This window comes from Mus pahari, chromosome 6 (genome assembly GCF_900095145.1).
Source record: "Mus pahari chromosome 6, PAHARI_EIJ_v1.1, whole genome shotgun sequence".
NCBI classification, from domain to species: domain Eukaryota; kingdom Metazoa; phylum Chordata; class Mammalia; order Rodentia; family Muridae; genus Mus; species Mus pahari.
Window position 1 is genome coordinate 106101024 of NC_034595.1, and position 19207 is coordinate 106120230.

General features: G+C 53.3%; 1 protein-coding gene across 2 annotated transcripts in view; it reads right to left on the reverse strand.

The window, feature by feature from the left end:
* Positions 1-7034, reverse strand: part of Ski (SKI proto-oncogene) — a 66869-nt gene extending 59835 nt beyond the window's left edge. For both annotated transcript variants that reach the window (XM_029540360.1, XM_021200206.2), the window contains exon 1: positions 5879-7034. In XM_029540360.1, the coding sequence (XP_029396220.1) occupies positions 5879-6847 (969 nt within the window). In that variant the 5' untranslated portion in view covers positions 6848-7034. The remainder of the gene's footprint in view (positions 1-5878) is intronic.
* Positions 7035-19207: the final 12173 nt, after the last annotated feature.

Consider the following 19207-nt stretch of genomic DNA (forward strand, 5'->3'; position numbering starts at 1 on the left):
CTGGTAAACCCATTCTTGGAAACTTCAGTCCCCCCACCCCCCACCCAATACTACCACCTGTCACATGGCGGATGGGTCTTCCTCACACCCAATCTCATGGAACGTCAGGAAGGGGAAGGGTCACATCAAAGCCCAATTATCACCCTGGCCGTCGGGTCAGCTCCACTTGCCAGCCCAGAAGTCTTCACTGCACACCATCACCTGCACCAGGTCCCAACACCCATGCCAGGCCACTGCCATTTCCCTGAAATGCTAGCACAGTGGGAGCTACAGGAAGCTGTTTCCAACAAGACCCGCCTCTTTCACAGCAACCAGCGGACGTTCCAGAGGAAGCCACAGCCGGCGTGGAGAAGGCTGGGAAGAACATCAATGCTTACAGCTCCAGCCAAGGGAAACATTCTAGGGCTTTCCAAGCAATCCAGCTGCAAGTGGGGTCCAGGTATCCCCCATGACATATGTGCAAGAGCAGCCTTCTTCAGAGCACTCCACGAGATGGATAGTTCTAACCTTCCCTTCTGCAGCCATGGAGATCTGGGCGCTAAGGCCTGCCCACAGTGACTGCTCACTTCCACTGAATCATCCTTCCACCCCCACTACCCAGAGACCCAGCTGTGATCAGCTTCCACTCATTCCCAGAAGCCAGAAACAAAACACACCATACCGCCGCAGACAGCAGACGGCTCCCACAGTGCACACAAGAGCCTGGGTGGCTATGGTGTGGCACCTCATCCCCTGTTACTGAAGTCCTGGCATTCTTTCAGTCATTAGAAGCCAAAAAAGTAAAATCAGAGATGCCAAACAGCACGAAAGATCTTGGGTGACTCTGGGCTCTTGCCAAGACCGCTTTATCTGTTTCCACACAAACAGGTCAGTGACTCAAAAGAATGCAGACAAGCATAGCCAAATCTACTCACAGGACACTTGGTACTGTCAATGTAACCAGGTGCGCATGTCCCTTGAGGGCCAGACTCCTGCCCTGACTTTGCTATCATTTCCACTTCCAAATCTTGGTCCTTTTTCAGAAATAAGAGGATACTGGCGGCTGCGAGTCTAGAACCCGGGGATCTCTGTGCAGCAGCACAGAAGCTTGGGGACAGGGCCTTATGTGGAGAGAAAGCAGCTCTGTGAGCAACCTGTACATGTAGAAAGCAATCTGTAAGCTTACTACGTGGTGGCCCTGGTGACATGGGTACTTCTAGAGGGTGATCCAGGATAACCTCTCAAAGTACCTCAAAAGGCAGCAAGATCATTGGTACATAATCCTTGATCTAGAAAAGGGACCAGACTCCACCAGAGAAGGTGGGAGACACCCTTGATGGAGTAGTGTAGGCAAGTCAGCATGACAGGATCCATCAGTGGCTACAGTGGCTACTGACCACACAGGGCACCGGGCCAACCACCGCTCAGCCCCCACCTACATAACATTCAGCTCCACAATTCTGTTCTCTTCCCTGGCAGCCAGGGAAAAGGCAAGAGAGGCTCCTTCTAGATCTCACAGAAGTAACTTAGACTGTGCTTTGATTCAAAGCAAAGAAACTTTTAAAAAACATTTCAGTTGAAACTTGCATAATTCTTCTAAAGGAGAAACCTTCCCTCAACTGTCGCAATCCTTAGAAAGAGACACTGTTGCAGAATCCAGCCCCAGCCGTGGCCACCTCGCCTCCTGCCAGACAGCAGGGCAGGCAAACCCCTCAACCGCAGCCTCCCTTCTGGGGCTGCAAAGACAGAAGCTCCGACCTGGGGGTGGGGGTGGGGGTGGGGGTTCGGGGAGGCTCTGCTCTAGGGCAGGGCTGGGTTCACACTTGGCCCAGACTTCCTCACCCTCTACATCCTGTCTGCCCTTAAACACTTCAGACAGACATTACACAAACCAGCTGCAGGGGAGGTTGAGAAACGGCTGAGAGTCAATGACCTTACTCTTGGAAGCTTCTTGATGACGGGCCTTCAGTGGGCATCCGGGGACAAAGGTGAGGGCTACTCAATGACCCTGCTTCCTCCAGATGGTGAGGGACCCAAATGGCTCCCAGAGGAGCCCCAGAAGGTATCAAGATTGATGGACAAACAGGCCGACAGGCTATGCTGTAAGAACGTGGCCCTCTCAGAGGTGGGTCTGCACCAATACTCATTAACCCCTCCACCCTCAGCTGTCTATGGTGTCCTAGAGACCACTCTCAAAACTGCTGTCCCACTCTCTGAAGACCTACTGGCCTTGGACTGGAACCACCACCTGGCAGCCATCCTAGACCCAAAGAGCACCCTTCTTTCCTGGACCAGGGCCTGACTTCAGGGCCATATTCTTGGTCCAAGCATCTGAAGGCGAAAAATCAATACCAACTCTAAGAAAGCCGAACACTCTTCAAAAAGAGTCAGTGAACAAAGTGCAGTTGACCTTTTGAAGAACACCAAGACCTACAGGTGTCCAGGAGACAGGGTCCCAGCATACTGGCACTGTCCTCTCGGAAGGAAAAACCTCAACTGGGCAGCGATACGCTAATGTGATCCCCTCTCTCAGGAGACAAGGCCCTATCCCAAGAAAACCAAAAGAGCGAATCACAACCCACTCAGAAGACTCCTGAACCTAGCACACCTCACTCAGCTCTGCAACCTAAAGCCATAGCCATTTCCCAAACATACCCAGGACTCAGTACTCCCTAAAGGCTGACCATCTGAGTAGGTGTCGAGTTAAGAAACGTGTCAACAGTCCTGCTGTCCCACTCTGAGGGATCCCCACAGTCTACATTAAGTGGTATCAGCTGCCGGAACAAAGTCCTGAGAACCCAGGCTTCAGAACAGAGATGCCGTAACCTACAATAACCCAAGTTACTCCATACCAAAGCCCACTTCTCAGACCCACAGGTAGGATCCTGCTCTAGCCAGGAGGAGACCGGAAGGAGACACTGCAGCGCCAGTGGCTAGCCTGAAAAGGCAGCTGCCAGTAACTACAAATCTTCCTGTGGGACATCAGCCATGTCCCACGAGGTACACAAAGTGGCAGCTCAAAGGGTCATTGCCCATTTTCCTTTTTTTGCAGATACCCTGAACTCTGTGGGAAATCAAACAGCTATCAGACAACCCAAGAGGAAGAGAGAACCATCCAGGAAGCTGCTGGGTGGAAAGGAAGGTTCTGAGGCCCCGTCCATCTGTGCCCTGCCCCACCACCCACTAAAAAACGATAGTAAGACAGGTTCAACAAAGCATTAGTCCTAACCTACTTCAGAAAATTGAGGCACACAGGGGTTAAGCAACTTGCTCAAGCTCACATAGCCAGTAAGTGAGGAAGACAGTGGGAATGCGATCCCACCTCCGAACTGGCTCTATAAATCTGCCAGGGAAGTAGTCAAGGGGTCCCTCAGAAGGACCAGCTCACTGAGCACCCAAGCAGCCGGCATTTTCTTCAAAGCTTTGCCAGCACAAGTGGACATTTCCTGTTTCCCCTGTGACATCAGGAGGGTATTGCAGAAGACCACCTGGCATAGCCCATGCCAAAGCCTGGGGTACAGCAGCCCACACTCCTGTACACACTCAACTGACCACAGGAGCCACAATTCCACCTCCACCAGGCCAATCCCACCCGATCCAAACAGACCCTACCTCAGCCAGAGAGAAGCCGCCTCAGGCAGGCTGCCACAGAGCAGAGCGGCCAAGTGTCAGGAGAGCATCAAGGACTCAGGAAACCCACTGACCTCTGCACCTTCCTACCAGGGGTTCAAGAACCCACCCCTCTCCACGAAGCACTTAGCTCACCCCTAGTTCAAGACAGCCTGCAGGTCCGTCAAGAGCCGCATGGCCTGCAGTTTCAGCCTACTCTGTCCCTGTGCTCTCCTCAGTAGATCAAAAATGTTAACACAGACTATGAAGGAAGTAAGCGGACCCTGACATTCCGTGAACAAGGGCGGGCACTCAGACCACTCCTTAGGACAAGAGAAGTCTGGGCAGCCATGGGTCTGCACCCAGACTGACCTCCCCTTCCTGGGTGTTACCTACGGTTCACAGAGATAAACACATGGCTGTCCTGTAGAGACTGAAAAGAGGACAGTCCAGCCTGAACCCCCAACTACAGACCCACAGAGACAAGGGATCAGCAACACGGATGGCAGAGCTGGGAGCACCTCACAGAGAGGAAGGAAAGTGGAGTCTACCAGTCCCTTGTCAGTAAGCAATCAGATGCTGGTCAAACTCTAGAACCCAAGAAGCCACCACTTGCCTGAGAGGGGCTGGAGATACAGAGCGCCTGAGAAACTTCTCTTCCCTCAATAAAGGAGGTGTCAGAGCACTCCCAGGGTGGCCAACAGGGAAGGGTAGCTAGATACAAACCATGGTGGCCCAAGCACATGACCATGGCTCAGCGCACGGTCCTGCCCTCTAACCCCGCAGTGCATGGGCATCTGAACTATAGCCTCTGAGCCCCAACAATCTCAGACCCAGCACCACAGGACGAGTCTTCTCAGCAGCGGCTGGGACAAAGGGACCATGCTGGTCCTCTAAGCCTAGACAGAAAGACCACAAATACAGGACCAGACAAACACACACACAGACACACCCAACTCAGACAAGACTCTCTGCCTGCTCCCAAGAGGAGGGCATGAAGGCGTCCCAGAGGCACAGCCTCTCTAGTACCACATCTCTACAGTAGCCACACAGGGGTGCAACCACCCCAGACAGACAGGTCTCCACTCTCCACTGGCGGGACCTTACAGCCAGGTCCATTTGAAAAGACCTGCCTGCCTCATCTCCCACCCGGTGCATGGCCCTGGCTGAGGCAAAAGTGCCAAAGAACACATAGCATATGCATCCTCTGCAGCCCCCAGAGAATGAGGCGACCATCCTTCTTCAGAGCCCCTCCCCCTACAACTCTGACACGCTGCTGGAGGGGCGCCCAGAGAAAACCGGGCTGCAGCATCTATTCACAGATTTAGAAAAAAAAAAAAAAAAAAAAAGTTTGATGCAATAGCTGAATTAATTAGGTCTCCCAAGAATAGCTGAGCCAATGCAGCATTCTGTGTGTGCGATTTAATAAGCCTGGATATTTAAAAGTTAAAGATACTTAGGATGCATATTCAAAGAAACTTCCTGTGGACTCCAGTGAATGATTTTGGTACCAAGTGGCCCAGGAAATGCCCAAGCAGATCTCACAAAGCTTTCTTTGACTCACATACAACACAGCCTGGGCTGCCGCACCTCCACACCAAGCACGAGGCAACATAAGGAAATGGGTGAGTCCGAATAAACTGCAGACCATCAGCAACTCCCAGGCCGCTGACCACACCAAAGTGGCCTTCGACGTGCACAAACAGGGGACTTCAGGGGCGGCAAGTGCCAAGTCTCTGCCAAGACAGCTAGCTAGCTTCACTTTAGCTGTCTGTGCCCCAGGGTTTAAANAAAAAAAAAAAAAAAAAACAGGAGAAGCAGTAAACATGCATGGATACTCAGCTGAGGACCACAGGCAAGAAAGCATCCCAGCCATAAGAGAGAAAGGGGGCAAACTTCATTCTCATATGGACAACTCTGTCAAGGTCCCACGGCGATATGGGCCAGAAAGTCACAGCCGAGGTCCAGGCACTCTCACCTCCCAGGGCTTGAGGCAGCCACTTTCTCAGACTTTCAGAGCCTAGCCTGAATGGTCAAAGACTATGAGCCCCGAGAGGCTCTCCCATTCACTCTACTCCGTAAGTGCAGCGCTCAGACAACATGAAGATGGCCTTATGGCCTTACCCACAAGAGACCGACAAGCCCCCTACTTTCCTAAAATCAAATCAACTCAAGGCCAGATAAGGTCGAACCACGAGCCCCAACCTTTTGAACCCAGAGGCCCCAGAGCAGGACCCCACCCACTCTCCTTGAGCGTAGTTTGCCAACCTCAAGACCCGGGGACACTTACCCGGGGCACCCTCCGCTTGTACTTGTTGGCATAGTCGAACTTCTCCTTCACGTCGTCCAGGCAGCGGCCAAGGCGGGCCTGCTCCTCCTTGCCCGTGTAGTCCTGGCTCAGCAGGATGTAGGCCCGCCAGTTGGCTGAGTCGAAGCCCCAGTGGCAGGTCCGGTTCTCCAGGGCCTTGTGCGAGTGTACAACGAACTTGTGCGGCGGATACATGAGGCGGCAGTCGAGGCACTGGATGCAGGCAGCGCTGGGACTGCTGTACAGCTCGGGCACCAGCAGCCCTTTGCACTTGCCGAAGCACTCGTGGTACACGCGGACGCTGCGTTCGCTGAGCTCCAGGCCCAGCGCCAGGCTGGCCGCCAACTCCTTCTTGCAAGGCGGCGGGTAGGCGCCGCCGTAGAGCAGCGCGTTGCACAGGCGCTCGGCGTCCGTCTTGGTGATGAGCCCGCAGGAGGGCGCGGAGAAGGGCAGGATGCCCATGACTTTGAGGATCTCCAGCTGGTCGGCGGTGCAGCGCGAGCAGTAGATGTGCAGCTCATCGCACACCGAGTTGATCTGCTGCAGTGAGAAGTCGCGCAGCACCGAGTTGAGGATCTGCGGCAGGCACAGACGCTTCTCACCTCCCACGACGAAACAAGAGATGGTCTCCCCTTCCAGCACGGTCTCACAGCGCTCGGTGGAGCGGTCCGACGGCATGAAGAAGGGCCCGGGAAGCACGGGCGGCGGCGGCTGGATGGCAGGCAGGTGCAGCACGGGCGGCGGCTCCGCGGCAGTGGGCACCGGCGCCGGCACTGTGGCCGCACCCGCCTCCTTGGCGCTCTCCTTCTTGTAGGCCTCCTGCGCCCAGCGCGCCGAGAAAGCGGCCGGGCCGCCCAGCGAGCTCATGGAGCTCAGGTGGAACTGCTCCAACGTCTTCTGCAGCCCCGGGTGCGGCTGGAAGCCGCCCCGGCCGGCCGCTGCAGCTTCCATGGTGCGATCGGGCTCCCCCGGCCGCTCCCGCTCCCGTGCGCCCGGGCCCCCACGGCCTCCGCCGCCGCCCCGCGCACCCCGCCGCCGCCCGCGACCGCGGCCACGACCGCCCACCGTCGCCGGTTCACGGCCGATCACGGCCCCCGCCTCGGCCTCGCCCGGGGGCGCGAAGGCGAAGGCGGGCGGGGCGAAGGGGTCCCGCCGCTGGAGCCCGCCGCCGCCCGGGCCCGGCGCCACATCCACGCGCCCCGCGCCGCGCCCGCCGCCGCCCGGGCCCCCCGCGCGCCCCCCGCGCGCCCCCCGGGCTCTAGGCGCCGGGCATGCCCCGGCGCGCGCCGCCAACGCCAACGCCAACGCTCGCGGGCCCGGGGCTCGCGGGGGGCGCGCGGGCAGGTGCCGGCGCCGCGAGGCGCGAATCGCCGCGGCGGCCGAGGCCGAGGGGCCCGGGAGGAGCGGGGGCGCGGGCGCGGGGCCCGCCGGGCCGTCCTCGCGCGGCGCGCCGCCGCTGCCCCGCTCCTCCCACCGCGCGGCGCCCGCTCGGCTCGTCCCGGCGGTGCTGACCGGCCGCGTCGCGCCCGCCGCCGGCCCCTGGCGGCCTGCCCGCCCGCGCGGCCGCCTGCCGGCTCCGGGCCGCCCGCTGGCCCGCGCGCGCGGCTCCCGGGACGGCGGAGGCGCCTCTGGCCCGCGGCCTCAGAGCGCCGCGGCGGCGCGGGGCTCTGCGCACTCGGCGCACATCTTTCCGGCGGCTCGCTCCGGCTCGGACTGAGCGCCGGGAGCTGAGCTCACGCCGCCGCGCGCCGCCCCGCCCCGTACCGCCCCGCCCCGCCCGCGCCAGCCCCGCCTCCCGCGTTGTTTGTTGCTGTGCGTCCGCCTCAGCCGGAGTGCGGGCCAGGAATGTGACCAGCTCCCGGCGGGCTCTTCCAAGAACGCGTGCTCCCCCTCCCGGGCTCAGTGGCGCTCGGTTACGCCCGGACCGGACTCGGCCAAGCTCGGCTTTGTCCGCCCACAGCTCGACTCCGCTCGGCTCCCCCGTACAGGAGCTCGGCCCCTTTCGGCAGAGCTCGGTCCCGCTCGGCCCTACTCGGTACCGGCTCGGCCCTGCTCGGCCCTACTCGGTTTCGCTCGGCCCCGCCTTGTGGAGGCCACTGGAGGCGGCCACAGCGGAGGCGCCTGGGGCCCCCCTTCCGGCCGAGGCCGCTTCCTGCGCGGCTGGGAAGACTCCGGTCCTGCTGCCACCACGGTCTTGGGGCCCCCGAAACCCACAAGGTCCCTACCACAACCACAGGCCCTCTGAGTGGCGGTCCGCAGTAGATCTGCACCGCTGCCGCCCTACATCCCGGGGTTCCCATTCTAAGGAGACACTGCTAAGTAACCTTCACTCTCCACACTGCTGGACGTCGTTCTCCACGAGACACTTACAACAAGGGCACCACAAAACAAATCCCAGGTGCCCTTCCTCATAGCAAGGATGTCACAAAACATTCGGGTTCTGATACAAGAACGCCTCAAAGCACCCTAGGGTCTCCACACAACCGAAGTTCCTGCCCCCATATGATAGGGGCAACACAAACACGGTTTTGCATTCCAGGTTACATAAGGCACACCACATAGCACTCAATGCCAGGTTACTCTTATGTTGAGAAGATAGCTCAAAAACCCATGTGCCTACACAACCAGTACCTCACGAAGAACCACCCAAGGTCTCTAGAGCAGGACTGCCCAAAGTACTTCTGGGTTTCCAAGTGTAGTGAGGATACCGCCTGATATACAGAACTCCACACTCAAGAACCACACAGAATTGCAGAACCTAGGGGCTCACAGCATGACCTAGGGATGCTGAGATGCAGAGGAGATATGGCTGTGGAGAGTCCCTGTGTCACTCACTGGCAGGTAACACCGACTACCCCATGAACTGTGACCCAGCCTCTCACCAGTGGCAGGTACCAGCAACATCTGTCTACTGGACCCTGTTCGGTGAGGTGGGAACTTTGGAATGTAATCCTATATTGAAGAAGCTGCATCTAGTAGCTATTGGCCCTTTTTGAGCCAGCCATTAGCCAATAGCTTGGACAGCAGATCTCTGATTCGCAGACTGGCAGCTGCTGTGATCCTTACCCTGCAGCCTCCAGGACTGGGAACCAAGTATCCATCTGCATATCAGGTGCCTGAGTAGGGCAACCCTAGCCCTCCATATATCAGCTATACAATGGGATCAAAGTAGGGCAGTCTTGCAGAGTGTCACCCAAAGTAGCTAACATATAACAAAGGGGCTGACACAAGGATTCAAAACCAGACCCTGAAGGACAGTTTAAGTGAAGAAGTGAGAAATTTCCCCCTAAAAGATCCAGGGCCTCAAACTGGCCTGGGCACAGGCCTTTCCTGCTTGGTGAAGTAAGAGGGCCATACCCAAGGCAGCCTGGGTTATCTTCAGCTTGAGACAAGTTTCTGACCTCCTGGGTAAGACCAGAATAGACACAAACCAACACTCCCAGACACAGTGCCTACCTTGAGGCTGGCCAGGCATCTCTGGGCAAGCCTCAGCTGCTCCTACCTCAGAGCAGGCCTTGATATTCCAAGTCCGGGAGCTAGATAGTTCCCAATATGAAGACAAAAGTCCGCTCCTGTGTTCCCACCGTGCCCAGGGGATCATCCTCCTTGTTAGCGCAACTCGGGGTCCCAGTTTACTCTTCTGGCTTCATTCATAGTGAGGAGTTCCCACTCTTAGCTCTCTCTTCTGTCAATACAGTTGGTAAGGGATTGGCAAGATAGCTCATCAGGTAAATGTTTGCCCTCAAGCCTGACAGTCTGGGGTAGGAAGAGAAATGGCTCCCATACCTTGTCTGCTGACATCCGTATGTGCACTGTGCCATGAGCCTCCCCACAACTTAAAAGTCTTTTTTCAGTGTGGCAAAATAAGCAGTGTGTGTGTGTGTGTGTGTGTGTGTGTGTGTTTTTAATTTATTTATTTATTATATGTAAGTACACTGTAGCTGTCTTCAGACACTCCAGAAGAGGGCGTCAGGTCTTGTTATGGGTGGTTATGAGCCACCATGTGGTTGCTGGGATTTGAACTCCGGACCTTCGGAAGAGCAGTCGGGTGCTCTTACCCACTGAGCCATCTCACCAGCCCGTGTGTTTTTTTTTAAAGACAGCTGATTATTTCATGAAGGGAATGCTTACAAAACAAAAGAGACTTAGTTGTATCCCTGTAGATAGCTTTGTCTGCCCACATGCAGACTCCATACAAATTAATGTGGCATTTGAGAGAGTGACTTCCTTGCATGGGATTATATTCCATCCAATTCAGGCAAATTGTAATCCAAAGAAGGTGACTTAGACAGCCCTTGAATGATCTATGCACGCTAAAACACACTTTTTTATTCAAGCGCTTGGGAACAGAATCAAACAGATCTCTGGGATCCAGCCTTGCCTAGCCTACACAGTGAGACCCATCTCAAAACAAACAAGGAAGTTATGATCTTCATCTTAGTGGGACCCTGGGCACCAGTCTGGGTGGCCAGTGTTTTCAAAGATGCTAAATGTATCCTATAGCTATCTCAAGACCTAAGCAGGGACTAGCATAGACTCCTAGGTGCAGAACCCAGCGAAGCAGCCATGGCCAGGTACAGCAGAAAGGTACTTGTCCCTAAAGGGCATATAGGAAGGAGTAAAGCGCCCTAGAAAACAAGGAGGGTCTTGGGTTGGCTTCTCTGGCTTCCGAACTCAATGAACTCAAAGGTTTCCCCTCCATTCAAGAGGATTGAGTCTCTGAAGCAGCCGGATCCACAGGGTCAGGGCAGCTGTGACAGACAGAGCTAGCAAAGCTCCATGGGCCCCAAGCTCAGTGGAGGTTTTTCCACCTGCTGGCTTTCTTCCTTCAACCCCTCCCACAGATGTCCTGGCCCATGACACAATTGTGCTACGGGCCAGGCCTCCATGTGGAGCATCTAGGCCTTAGGCACAGTCATGTCAAGTGAAGAATTGGAGGCTTGGTGCCAGCCTAGAGGACCATGCAGAAGAGGCATGCAGGCAGAAGCAGGGACCCAACTTTACCAGGCCCACCCAGCTCACTGGCTGGATCTTGTCATACTGGTGTCCTTAGACAGCTGGTCAAATGCTTGTCTCCCTTCCTTCCAAATCTTGCTAATCTCCCTGGACAAGTGTCAGCTAGGGCCTGGGACTGGTGGGAAAGGAAAATTGCCTGTGTGTGAAAATGCTATAGTGAAGCTATATGCTAACTTAGAAATTAAAGAATATAAAGAGGAAGAAGGAAAGGGACCATGTGTTATGGGGTGATACCGTGTAACTTCACATCATACCTGTAAACGTGTGTTTGCACAAACATGCCCATCATCCCTGGCTTTACCCACTGGAAGACGGACTCTGAGCACCTGTCTCTGAGCATCAGAAACCATGCAAGGAACAGCCTTGGCTTCTGCATCCCAGTCTCCCAGGAAAGACCCTGGGGAGAAACACGGAGAGGCAGGTAAGCCTGGGATAGGTGAGAATGAAGGCATGTGCAGGGGACACAGAGAGGATTTGGGGGAGCTCCCCTTAGCCAGGTCAGATGGTGTAATGGATATCAGGAATGGGTAATAATCAGAGAGTAAGATAAGAAATCACAAGTTCATACACATTTAATATTTACTAAAATGTAATAGTTAAAGGCTAAATGAGAAACATTTGCATATTTAAAAGCACCCCCCCCCAAAAAAAAAAAAGCCGCTTATTTGTTACACAGGGAAAAGAGTAATTTCCCGGTAGAGATTCTGGAAGCTACTATTTTAACAGAGCCACCAGAGTGAACACTGTAAGTAATAATAAATCGCTGCCCCACCTCTACAGTGTGAGGAGACCCTGCACTCACCTGTACCATATCCCCAAGACCCACAACCTACATCTAACTGTGACAGGTCGTCAGCAGTGAGACATCAAGGGCACATCTGGGCACTCTCCCTAGAAGCCTCAGCAGGAGCCCCATAGGCATCAGGGCCAATGCAGACAGGGAAAGACCTGGCACGCTGAAGGCTTGCCAGGACAAAGAGACAATGACATTTCAGTTAACCATGTGCTCCAGACAGGTTGACCTATCTCGTCACAACAAAAGGCATTACTGGGACAACCCGGATCATGTCTCAGTCCCAACATGACCTACTTGATGGCCCTGTTAGAGTATTACAAAAAATTGTCCTTGAGGTATGGAGAAGTGCCATGTTAGCCGCTGAGTGTCAGAGAGATGGACTCCTGAGTTCCTCTTGCAGCATATCTGTAAGTCTGAGATTGTGTCAGAATACAAACCTTATTGTGCGAGGCAGGCTGAGTTCATCTCTGCTGAGTGCGTATGAACAACAGAACAGTCTAGAAAGGCAGAGAAGGTCCTCCTGTGGGTCCCGTGGGTCCTGTGGAAACAGGGCACCAGAGCATGTGCTACAACTCAGCCAAGACAGTACAAGGTCCCCTTCTCACTCTAAGCACAAATACAAAAATAAATATGTCAGGAGGAAAATGTGGTTTACACAGTCAACAAAAACGGACAAGGAGGGGTAGAGATAAGCACGGGACCTACTCAAGCCACAGTTGTAAGAATGAAGACCAGATTGAGTCCTGGGGGAGATAGGGACTAAGCCCAAGGTGGGACAGTGCAAGGTCAAGTGTCTGTTCTGAGACAGTAGCTGGAACTGGGCTTCTGACAAGACAAGAGCTAAGTAAGGGTTGTCCAGTCAGTAAGGGTTGTCAGTTCAGACTGATATAGAGGATAGAAGGAACCAAGACAATATGGATGCATCTAGTTGTCTCAAGCTGGGTGGAGAGCTTGTTGGAAGATACAAGAGAAATTACCTTGGATCCGGAGAAAACTCAGGAGATTAAAAAAAAGAAAGCAAAGAGAATACTAACTTCAGGAAAAAACAAAGAGAAAAATACAAGCAGAGTTTACTACTTGGCTCAGTTGTGAATAATATTTACATAGTTATAGTGGTATAAATGACTTAACAAGAAATTATGAAATTCCTCGTTTGGGAAGAGAAGAGAAAGCAAGGTAGGCGGAGAGTATTGGGTAACTGTAGTGGCTCACACTTTAATCCCAGCACTCAGGAGGCAGGGGAGGTCTGGTCTACAAAGGAAGTTCCAGGACAGAAAAACCATCTCCGAAACAAAACAAAACAAAACACACAAACAAACAGACCCTCATCTTCAGTTATGTCTTACCATGCCTTAGCAGCTAGACACGGGACAGAAAGAGACTCGTAATTTAGAAATAAAGAGAGTGGACAAAAATGTTTGAAAAGATTGGAGGAAGCTGATTAAAGAAACTGGAAGACATGGGGGCAAGGTCTAAAAGAGGTTTACACTACATCTCGTAACTATCCCAACTTTGAGGGCTTTCAAATATAGATAAGAACTTATTTCATTCGTATTGTGTGCACATGCCAAGGCTCACACGTGGAGGACAGAGATCACTCTCAGGAGTCTGTTTCCACTGTGTGAGTCTCAGGGGTCAAACTCAGGTCATCAGGCTTGGCAGCAAGCACCTTTACCCAGTGAGCCAGCTCATTGTTTGTTTTTTTGTTTTGTTTTGTTTTGTGTTTTTTGGTTTTTTTTTTTTTTTGATCTTTCTACGTATCTGTATTTCATTGGTAAAAATGAGATAAACGGACTGGAGATATAGTTCAATGGAAGAGTGCTTGCCTATCATGTATGAAGCCAGGGGTTCAATCCCCAATACTATCAAGAATAAAACAGGCTGAGTGTGGTGAATTCCTTTAATCCTATTCAGGAGCCAAAGATGGGCAGACCTCTGTGAGTTCAACACCAGTCTACTACACAGTGAGACTCTCTCTTTAAAAAAATATATAATGTTGGTATAATAATATACCTTTTTAACACAAGTATTTGGAAGGACCCGAAGTTTGAGGCCAGCTATGTGAGACTTTGTATCAAAAAGCCAAAAATTAAAGATAAAAACATTAAATTAAAAGGAAATAAAAATAATTAAAGAAGAATCCTAACCTTAAGCTACAAATAATACAGTGAGATGGCTCAGAGGCTAAAGGTGCTTGCTGCCAAGGCTGATGACCTGAGTTTAAAACTGGACACTTGCTGGGCAAGTAGCACACACCTTTAATCCCAGCACTTGGGAGGCAGAGGCAGGCAGATCTCAGTGAGTTTGAGGCCAGCCAAATCTACAAACAGCCAGGGCAGCCAGTGCTCTGTTACACAGAGAAACCCTGTCTGGGAAAAAACAAAAAGGGGCAGGGGAAGGGGAAGGAGAGGAGGAAGAAGAGAAACAGAGACAGGGAGAGGGAGAGAGACAGACACACACACACACACACACACACACACACACACACACACACAGAGAGAGAGAGAGAGAGAGAGAGAGAGAGAGAGAGAGAGAGAGAGAAGAGAGTGAGCTCTGAGACTCACATGGTGGAAAGAGTGCCAATTACCAAAAGTTGTCTTCTGACCCCCTGCACATATGCACGTGCACATACACACACATAAAAACAAATAAATTTAACTTAATAAAAACAAACAAGCAAACTAAAAAAAGAAGGAAAATGAGCTCACATTCCCACACAAAAGAACCACTTTAGTTTGAAGCAAGACGAAACACAAACTGTACTGTGAAGAACTCATCTGCTAAGGATTGACGCTGGAGGCCGGTCGAGTCCTAGCTACTCAGGAAGTAGAGACAGGAGAATCGAAAGCTCAGGAGCTCATGGGGCTACAGAGGGGGTGAGCTCAAGAACAATACAGGCAAACTAGAAGGAGAAAAGAGGATTCGGGGTGCATCACAGTCAAGGTTCTGGGATCTATCCCCAGAAGTACGTAGGGCAGGAAGAAGAAGTACAATGGAAATAATAATTTTTAACATTTTGTGGATTATTTATTTTATTATTTTGTGTGTGGGGGCATAAGGCCCCATGAAACAGACTGAAGTTAACAGATAATGAATGGTGAGCGGCTTTGCTGGGCAGTGGTGGCACACGCCTCTAATCCCAGCACTTGGGAGGCAGAGGCAGGCGGATTTCTGAGTTCGAGGCCAGCCTAGTCTACAGAGTGAGTTCCAGGACAGCCAGGGCTACACAGAGAAGAAACCCTGTCTCAAAAAAAAAAAAAAAAAAAAAAAGTAGAGTGAAGGAGCCATTGGTATTTTAAATTTTTTTCTTTACATAAACCTGTATTTTCTAGTTGGTTTTTTTGTTTTGTTTTTGCTTTTTAAAGAAGATGCTTTTGGCCGGGCGTGGTGGCACACGCCTCTAATCCCAGCACTCGGGAGACAGAGGCAGGCGGATTTCTGAGTTCAAGGCCAGCCTGGTCTACAAGAGTGAGTTCCAGGACAGCCAGGGCTACACAGAGAAACCCTGTCTCGAAAAACCTAAAAAAAAAAAAAAGAAGATGCTTTTGGTTTTGTTGATCTTCTCTGTTGTCTCTTTCTTGACTATTCTACCCAAGAGGAACGTCCCCCATAATAGAAATTTCTGTAAGGTCAGCCACCTTGTCCATACAGGGTCACTTGTCCTGGGTGGTCTTAGGTACATGCCTGTCTCCTTTGGGGTCGTCCTGGAACCAAAGCGAACTTGGGGTCATTTTGTGGGTTCCAGCATCCCACAGGCAATTTGATCTGCCTCCGACACGCAGGAAGTGAGGACAGAGGGCTTGTCCTAGTGTTGTATCTACGGGCGCTTGTGATCTGTGGGAGCAAGAGGGTGAGCCCAGCACGCCGTGGCAGCGGCTAGTTCTGCAGCGGCTGACCACTCACTCAGCACTAGCCCTGCTCCTGCTCCCTCCCACCTCCAGCAACCTCTGATCCTCAGCATCCTGCAGGTGGAAAGAAGGAAGACTGGGGCCTCTTTCCTGTGTCAAACAAGTGTGCCTGTTTGCCTACATCACTGCCAACCTAGAAAGGGTAACCATGGAGCCGCCACCCTCCGAGGCCCAGCAGAGGACGATGGCCAAACTCAGGAGCCCATTGATCTCGGACCTAGGCTGGAGAGGCAGGGTGAGCTCCTGGGCCCTTCTCTTGTGGAAGACCCCTATCTAACCCATTTTCCTGATACAGAGTTCTAAGGCTGAGGGTGCAGCACCAGGAACAAGACAGAGCTCCCGTCCTGAGCAGCTTAGGCCCTGGAGCTGATGATATTATATCCAAAGCCTGTGGACGGCCAGGGTGGCATTCCACAAACGGCCAGGCTGGAGGAGCTACACACGGAGCCTGGAGGGGAACACATACTAACACCCTATCCTACAGTCCCACCAGAGCCTCCTGGACCCTGTCCCTTGAAGCATGCTGTGCTGTTCTGGAATGTGCACCTAGCTGGCAGTCACCTGCCTTAGGCTCCAGACACACTGAGCCGATCACAGCACAGCCGCCTCATGCCCATGGCCTGAAGCATTCTGCCAGGCCTGAGCCCTAAGGCTAAAGCTGTGGTCCCAAGTGGCTAAAGGGTTCATGTGTAAAACATGAGGGCCCAAGGCCCAGGGCTGCAGGGCAGAGGGGGGCAGGGATCATGGCAGCAGCACCAGTCCATCCCTCATCCCTGTCGTCCTCTGGGCTCCCCAGTCCATCCCTCATCCCTGTCATCCTCTGGGCTCCCTTTGCTGTTGCAGTGCCTGACATATGGGCAGCAGTGGCACTGCCCCTGTCACATAAAGGTTTAGTCTGCTTCTCCAACAGTTAAGGCCACTTCTCAATGCCTCTCCCAGGCGCCAAAGCTACAGTGTTGTTGGGAATCATGGTAGAACTTCATGCGCCACAAGATCACCCGCCCTGGTGGCAGATTTATTTCACCTTGAGGCCCAAAGGGTAGTGTTAATGTCCATAGAGTACACTGAGCATTCGAAGACACTAACTGGTAAGGGGCTGAACAGTCAAGGTGTGTTGGCTTACAGGGCTCACACACCACCACCAAGAGAGTACAGGGCAGGGGATATTTTCAGGGTCAGACCCCAGAGGCCTCGAGGAGACCCTGTAGCAGACTCTCACCCAGACTCTTACACATGAAATATACCTGTCACACCTCCTAGCACTCAGGTCAGGCCTTGAGATCTTTCTCTTATGTAGAGGGAGTCCAGCCTTCGGGCCCAGACCAAGTCTTCATGTGAGCCCCAACCCCTTCCTCTCTTCCTTCTTGCTTCTCCCCTCAGTGGGTCAGTCCCATACTGAACAACTAGGCAGCCCCAACTTCTTTCTACTGTCCTCTTGCAGACCTATAAATCAGGGCCTCAGACCCTCCCCAGGGGCTGCCTACCTCTCAAATTTTAGCCTCCTAACATGTAACTACCCAGGCTGATGAGCAAGGTCCCTCATGACCCATGTCCCCTCACTTTGCCTCTTATTGTCAGGGTCTGCTGGCTTTCTAGGCTGTGAGCAGATAAAAAACTCTCACTACACCCTAGGGAGTAGGTCAATGTCCCAGCAGAAGGTGCTAAAGTAAGGTGGCTGTTCGGAGGGCTGGAGAGATGGCTCAGCGGTTAAGAGCACTGACTGTTCTTCCAGAGGTCCTGAGTTCAATTCCCAGCAACCACATGGTGGCTCACAGCCATCTGTAATAGGATCCATTGCCCTCTTCCCAGTCTCTGTAGGGTCTCCTCGAGGCCTCTGGGGTCTGACCCTGAAAATATCCCCTGCCCTGTACACTCTGACAGAGTGTATACATATACATAAGATAAATAAATTTTTTTAAAAAGGTGGTTGTTCGGGCCTGCTCTGGAAGAGGATTCCTATGTGACTAACACTGAGCCTACAATCATCCTGGTCCCACGGAAGCACCAATGCCTCCTAACACAGCCTCTTTGAAGCTCCCTCCATCTTGGGACCTAAAATCCCTTCAGAGGATGATCACTAAGATGCTGTCCTGACTCTATCCTATATGTACACCTGGGTTGTAGACCTGCTCACTACAGGAGGCGGGTAATGCTGCGCATGCCCCCAGAAAGGCAGAGGAAGCCCCTGAGAGGAAAGGTGGGGTGAGCAGCTGTCGGTCTCTGAATCCAGTCCCACGAGAGCCACTCTTGGAGCAAGCATATGCCCTGGTTTAGGACCCTGTGGGTGGAGGAGGGTCAGGAGTCACAGGATGGCTGGGTTTAGGAAAGAGCTCTGTTGCTTGCTACCCCTCTACACCCTCTGGAGCTTCTCCATTGGAAGGCCCTGGGTAACTTAGGAGGAACCCTTTCCTCTGAATCACAGTCCTTCTGGCACCAGGCTGGTGGGGGCAGCAGGGAAGACTTGGGTCTGTGACTGCTTAGTGATCGACCATCACATCCACCCGACACACCCTACATCCCAGGCCAGCCAGAATACCAGCGCCTCATCCCATTCAGTCTCTGGGCCCCTTTCTTGCCTTCCAAAGACTCAGCTTGTAGCTCTGCTGCCCTTGCACCCCTGGGTTGGTGTAGCATCCTCCTCCCTGTACAGGCCCCAGGCCCCTCTCTCCTGGAGACAGGGCCTCCTCGTAAATCTGAGCCACACTTGGTTCCTGAGCAGGCCCCCTCCCGCCAGCCCGCCCTCGTGCCGTCATTTCTGGCAGGCCCTTGCAGTGAGCTCACGCGTTACATAAGGCATTCGAGCTATTTCTTGGGGGAACAGCTCCCCCTTCTCCCCCTTTGTGGGGCTCCATTTACCCTCGCCCTCCTCAGCAACCAACTGCCAAGCCAAGGGAGGTCTGGGCATGAAAGGACAGACCCTGTTCAGGGAAGGAGGTGTCCCTACTCCTGCCTAAGGGGCCCCCTTGCCATCAGAAAACAGTAGTATTTACATGAAGGACACAGGAGCCCAGATGCCCAGGACTGGGAGCTCGGAGTAGAGATGCAGAAGAGAGAAAAAGGAAGGGAGGAGGCAAGGGGGAAGTAAGAGTGAGAGAGAAGGGTGAGGAAGGAAGCAGCGCTTCGGGTTTCCAGGACAGCAGATAGCCACCCAACACAGGGCAGCAGATAGCCACCCAACACAGGGCAGCAGATAGCCACCCAACACAGGACAGACTTTTGTCTCTGCCACTCCTCCTGGAGCTTCTTGGTCCATTTCAGGGCAACTACGTTGTTCTGGGGCCTCGAGCTCAGCGCTACCTAATCAGCAGCTAGATTCTACTTTGGCCAGGACATAGGTTCCTCTGGGACTCTTCAAAGCGGCTACTTGGGGAGGAGCCCTCGGGTGCTAAGACTACCTGCCGATTCCTGTGGCCCAGCCCAGAGATGCAGGGAATCCGCTCATGCTTGCTCCTTCAACCCCACTGCTGCATATCTGTGGCCTGGGACTTGAGGGGACCTGTAAGGACACACAGCAGACACATACTCAGCAGACACACACACACATACACACACACACACACACACACACACACACACACACACACGCCCCGG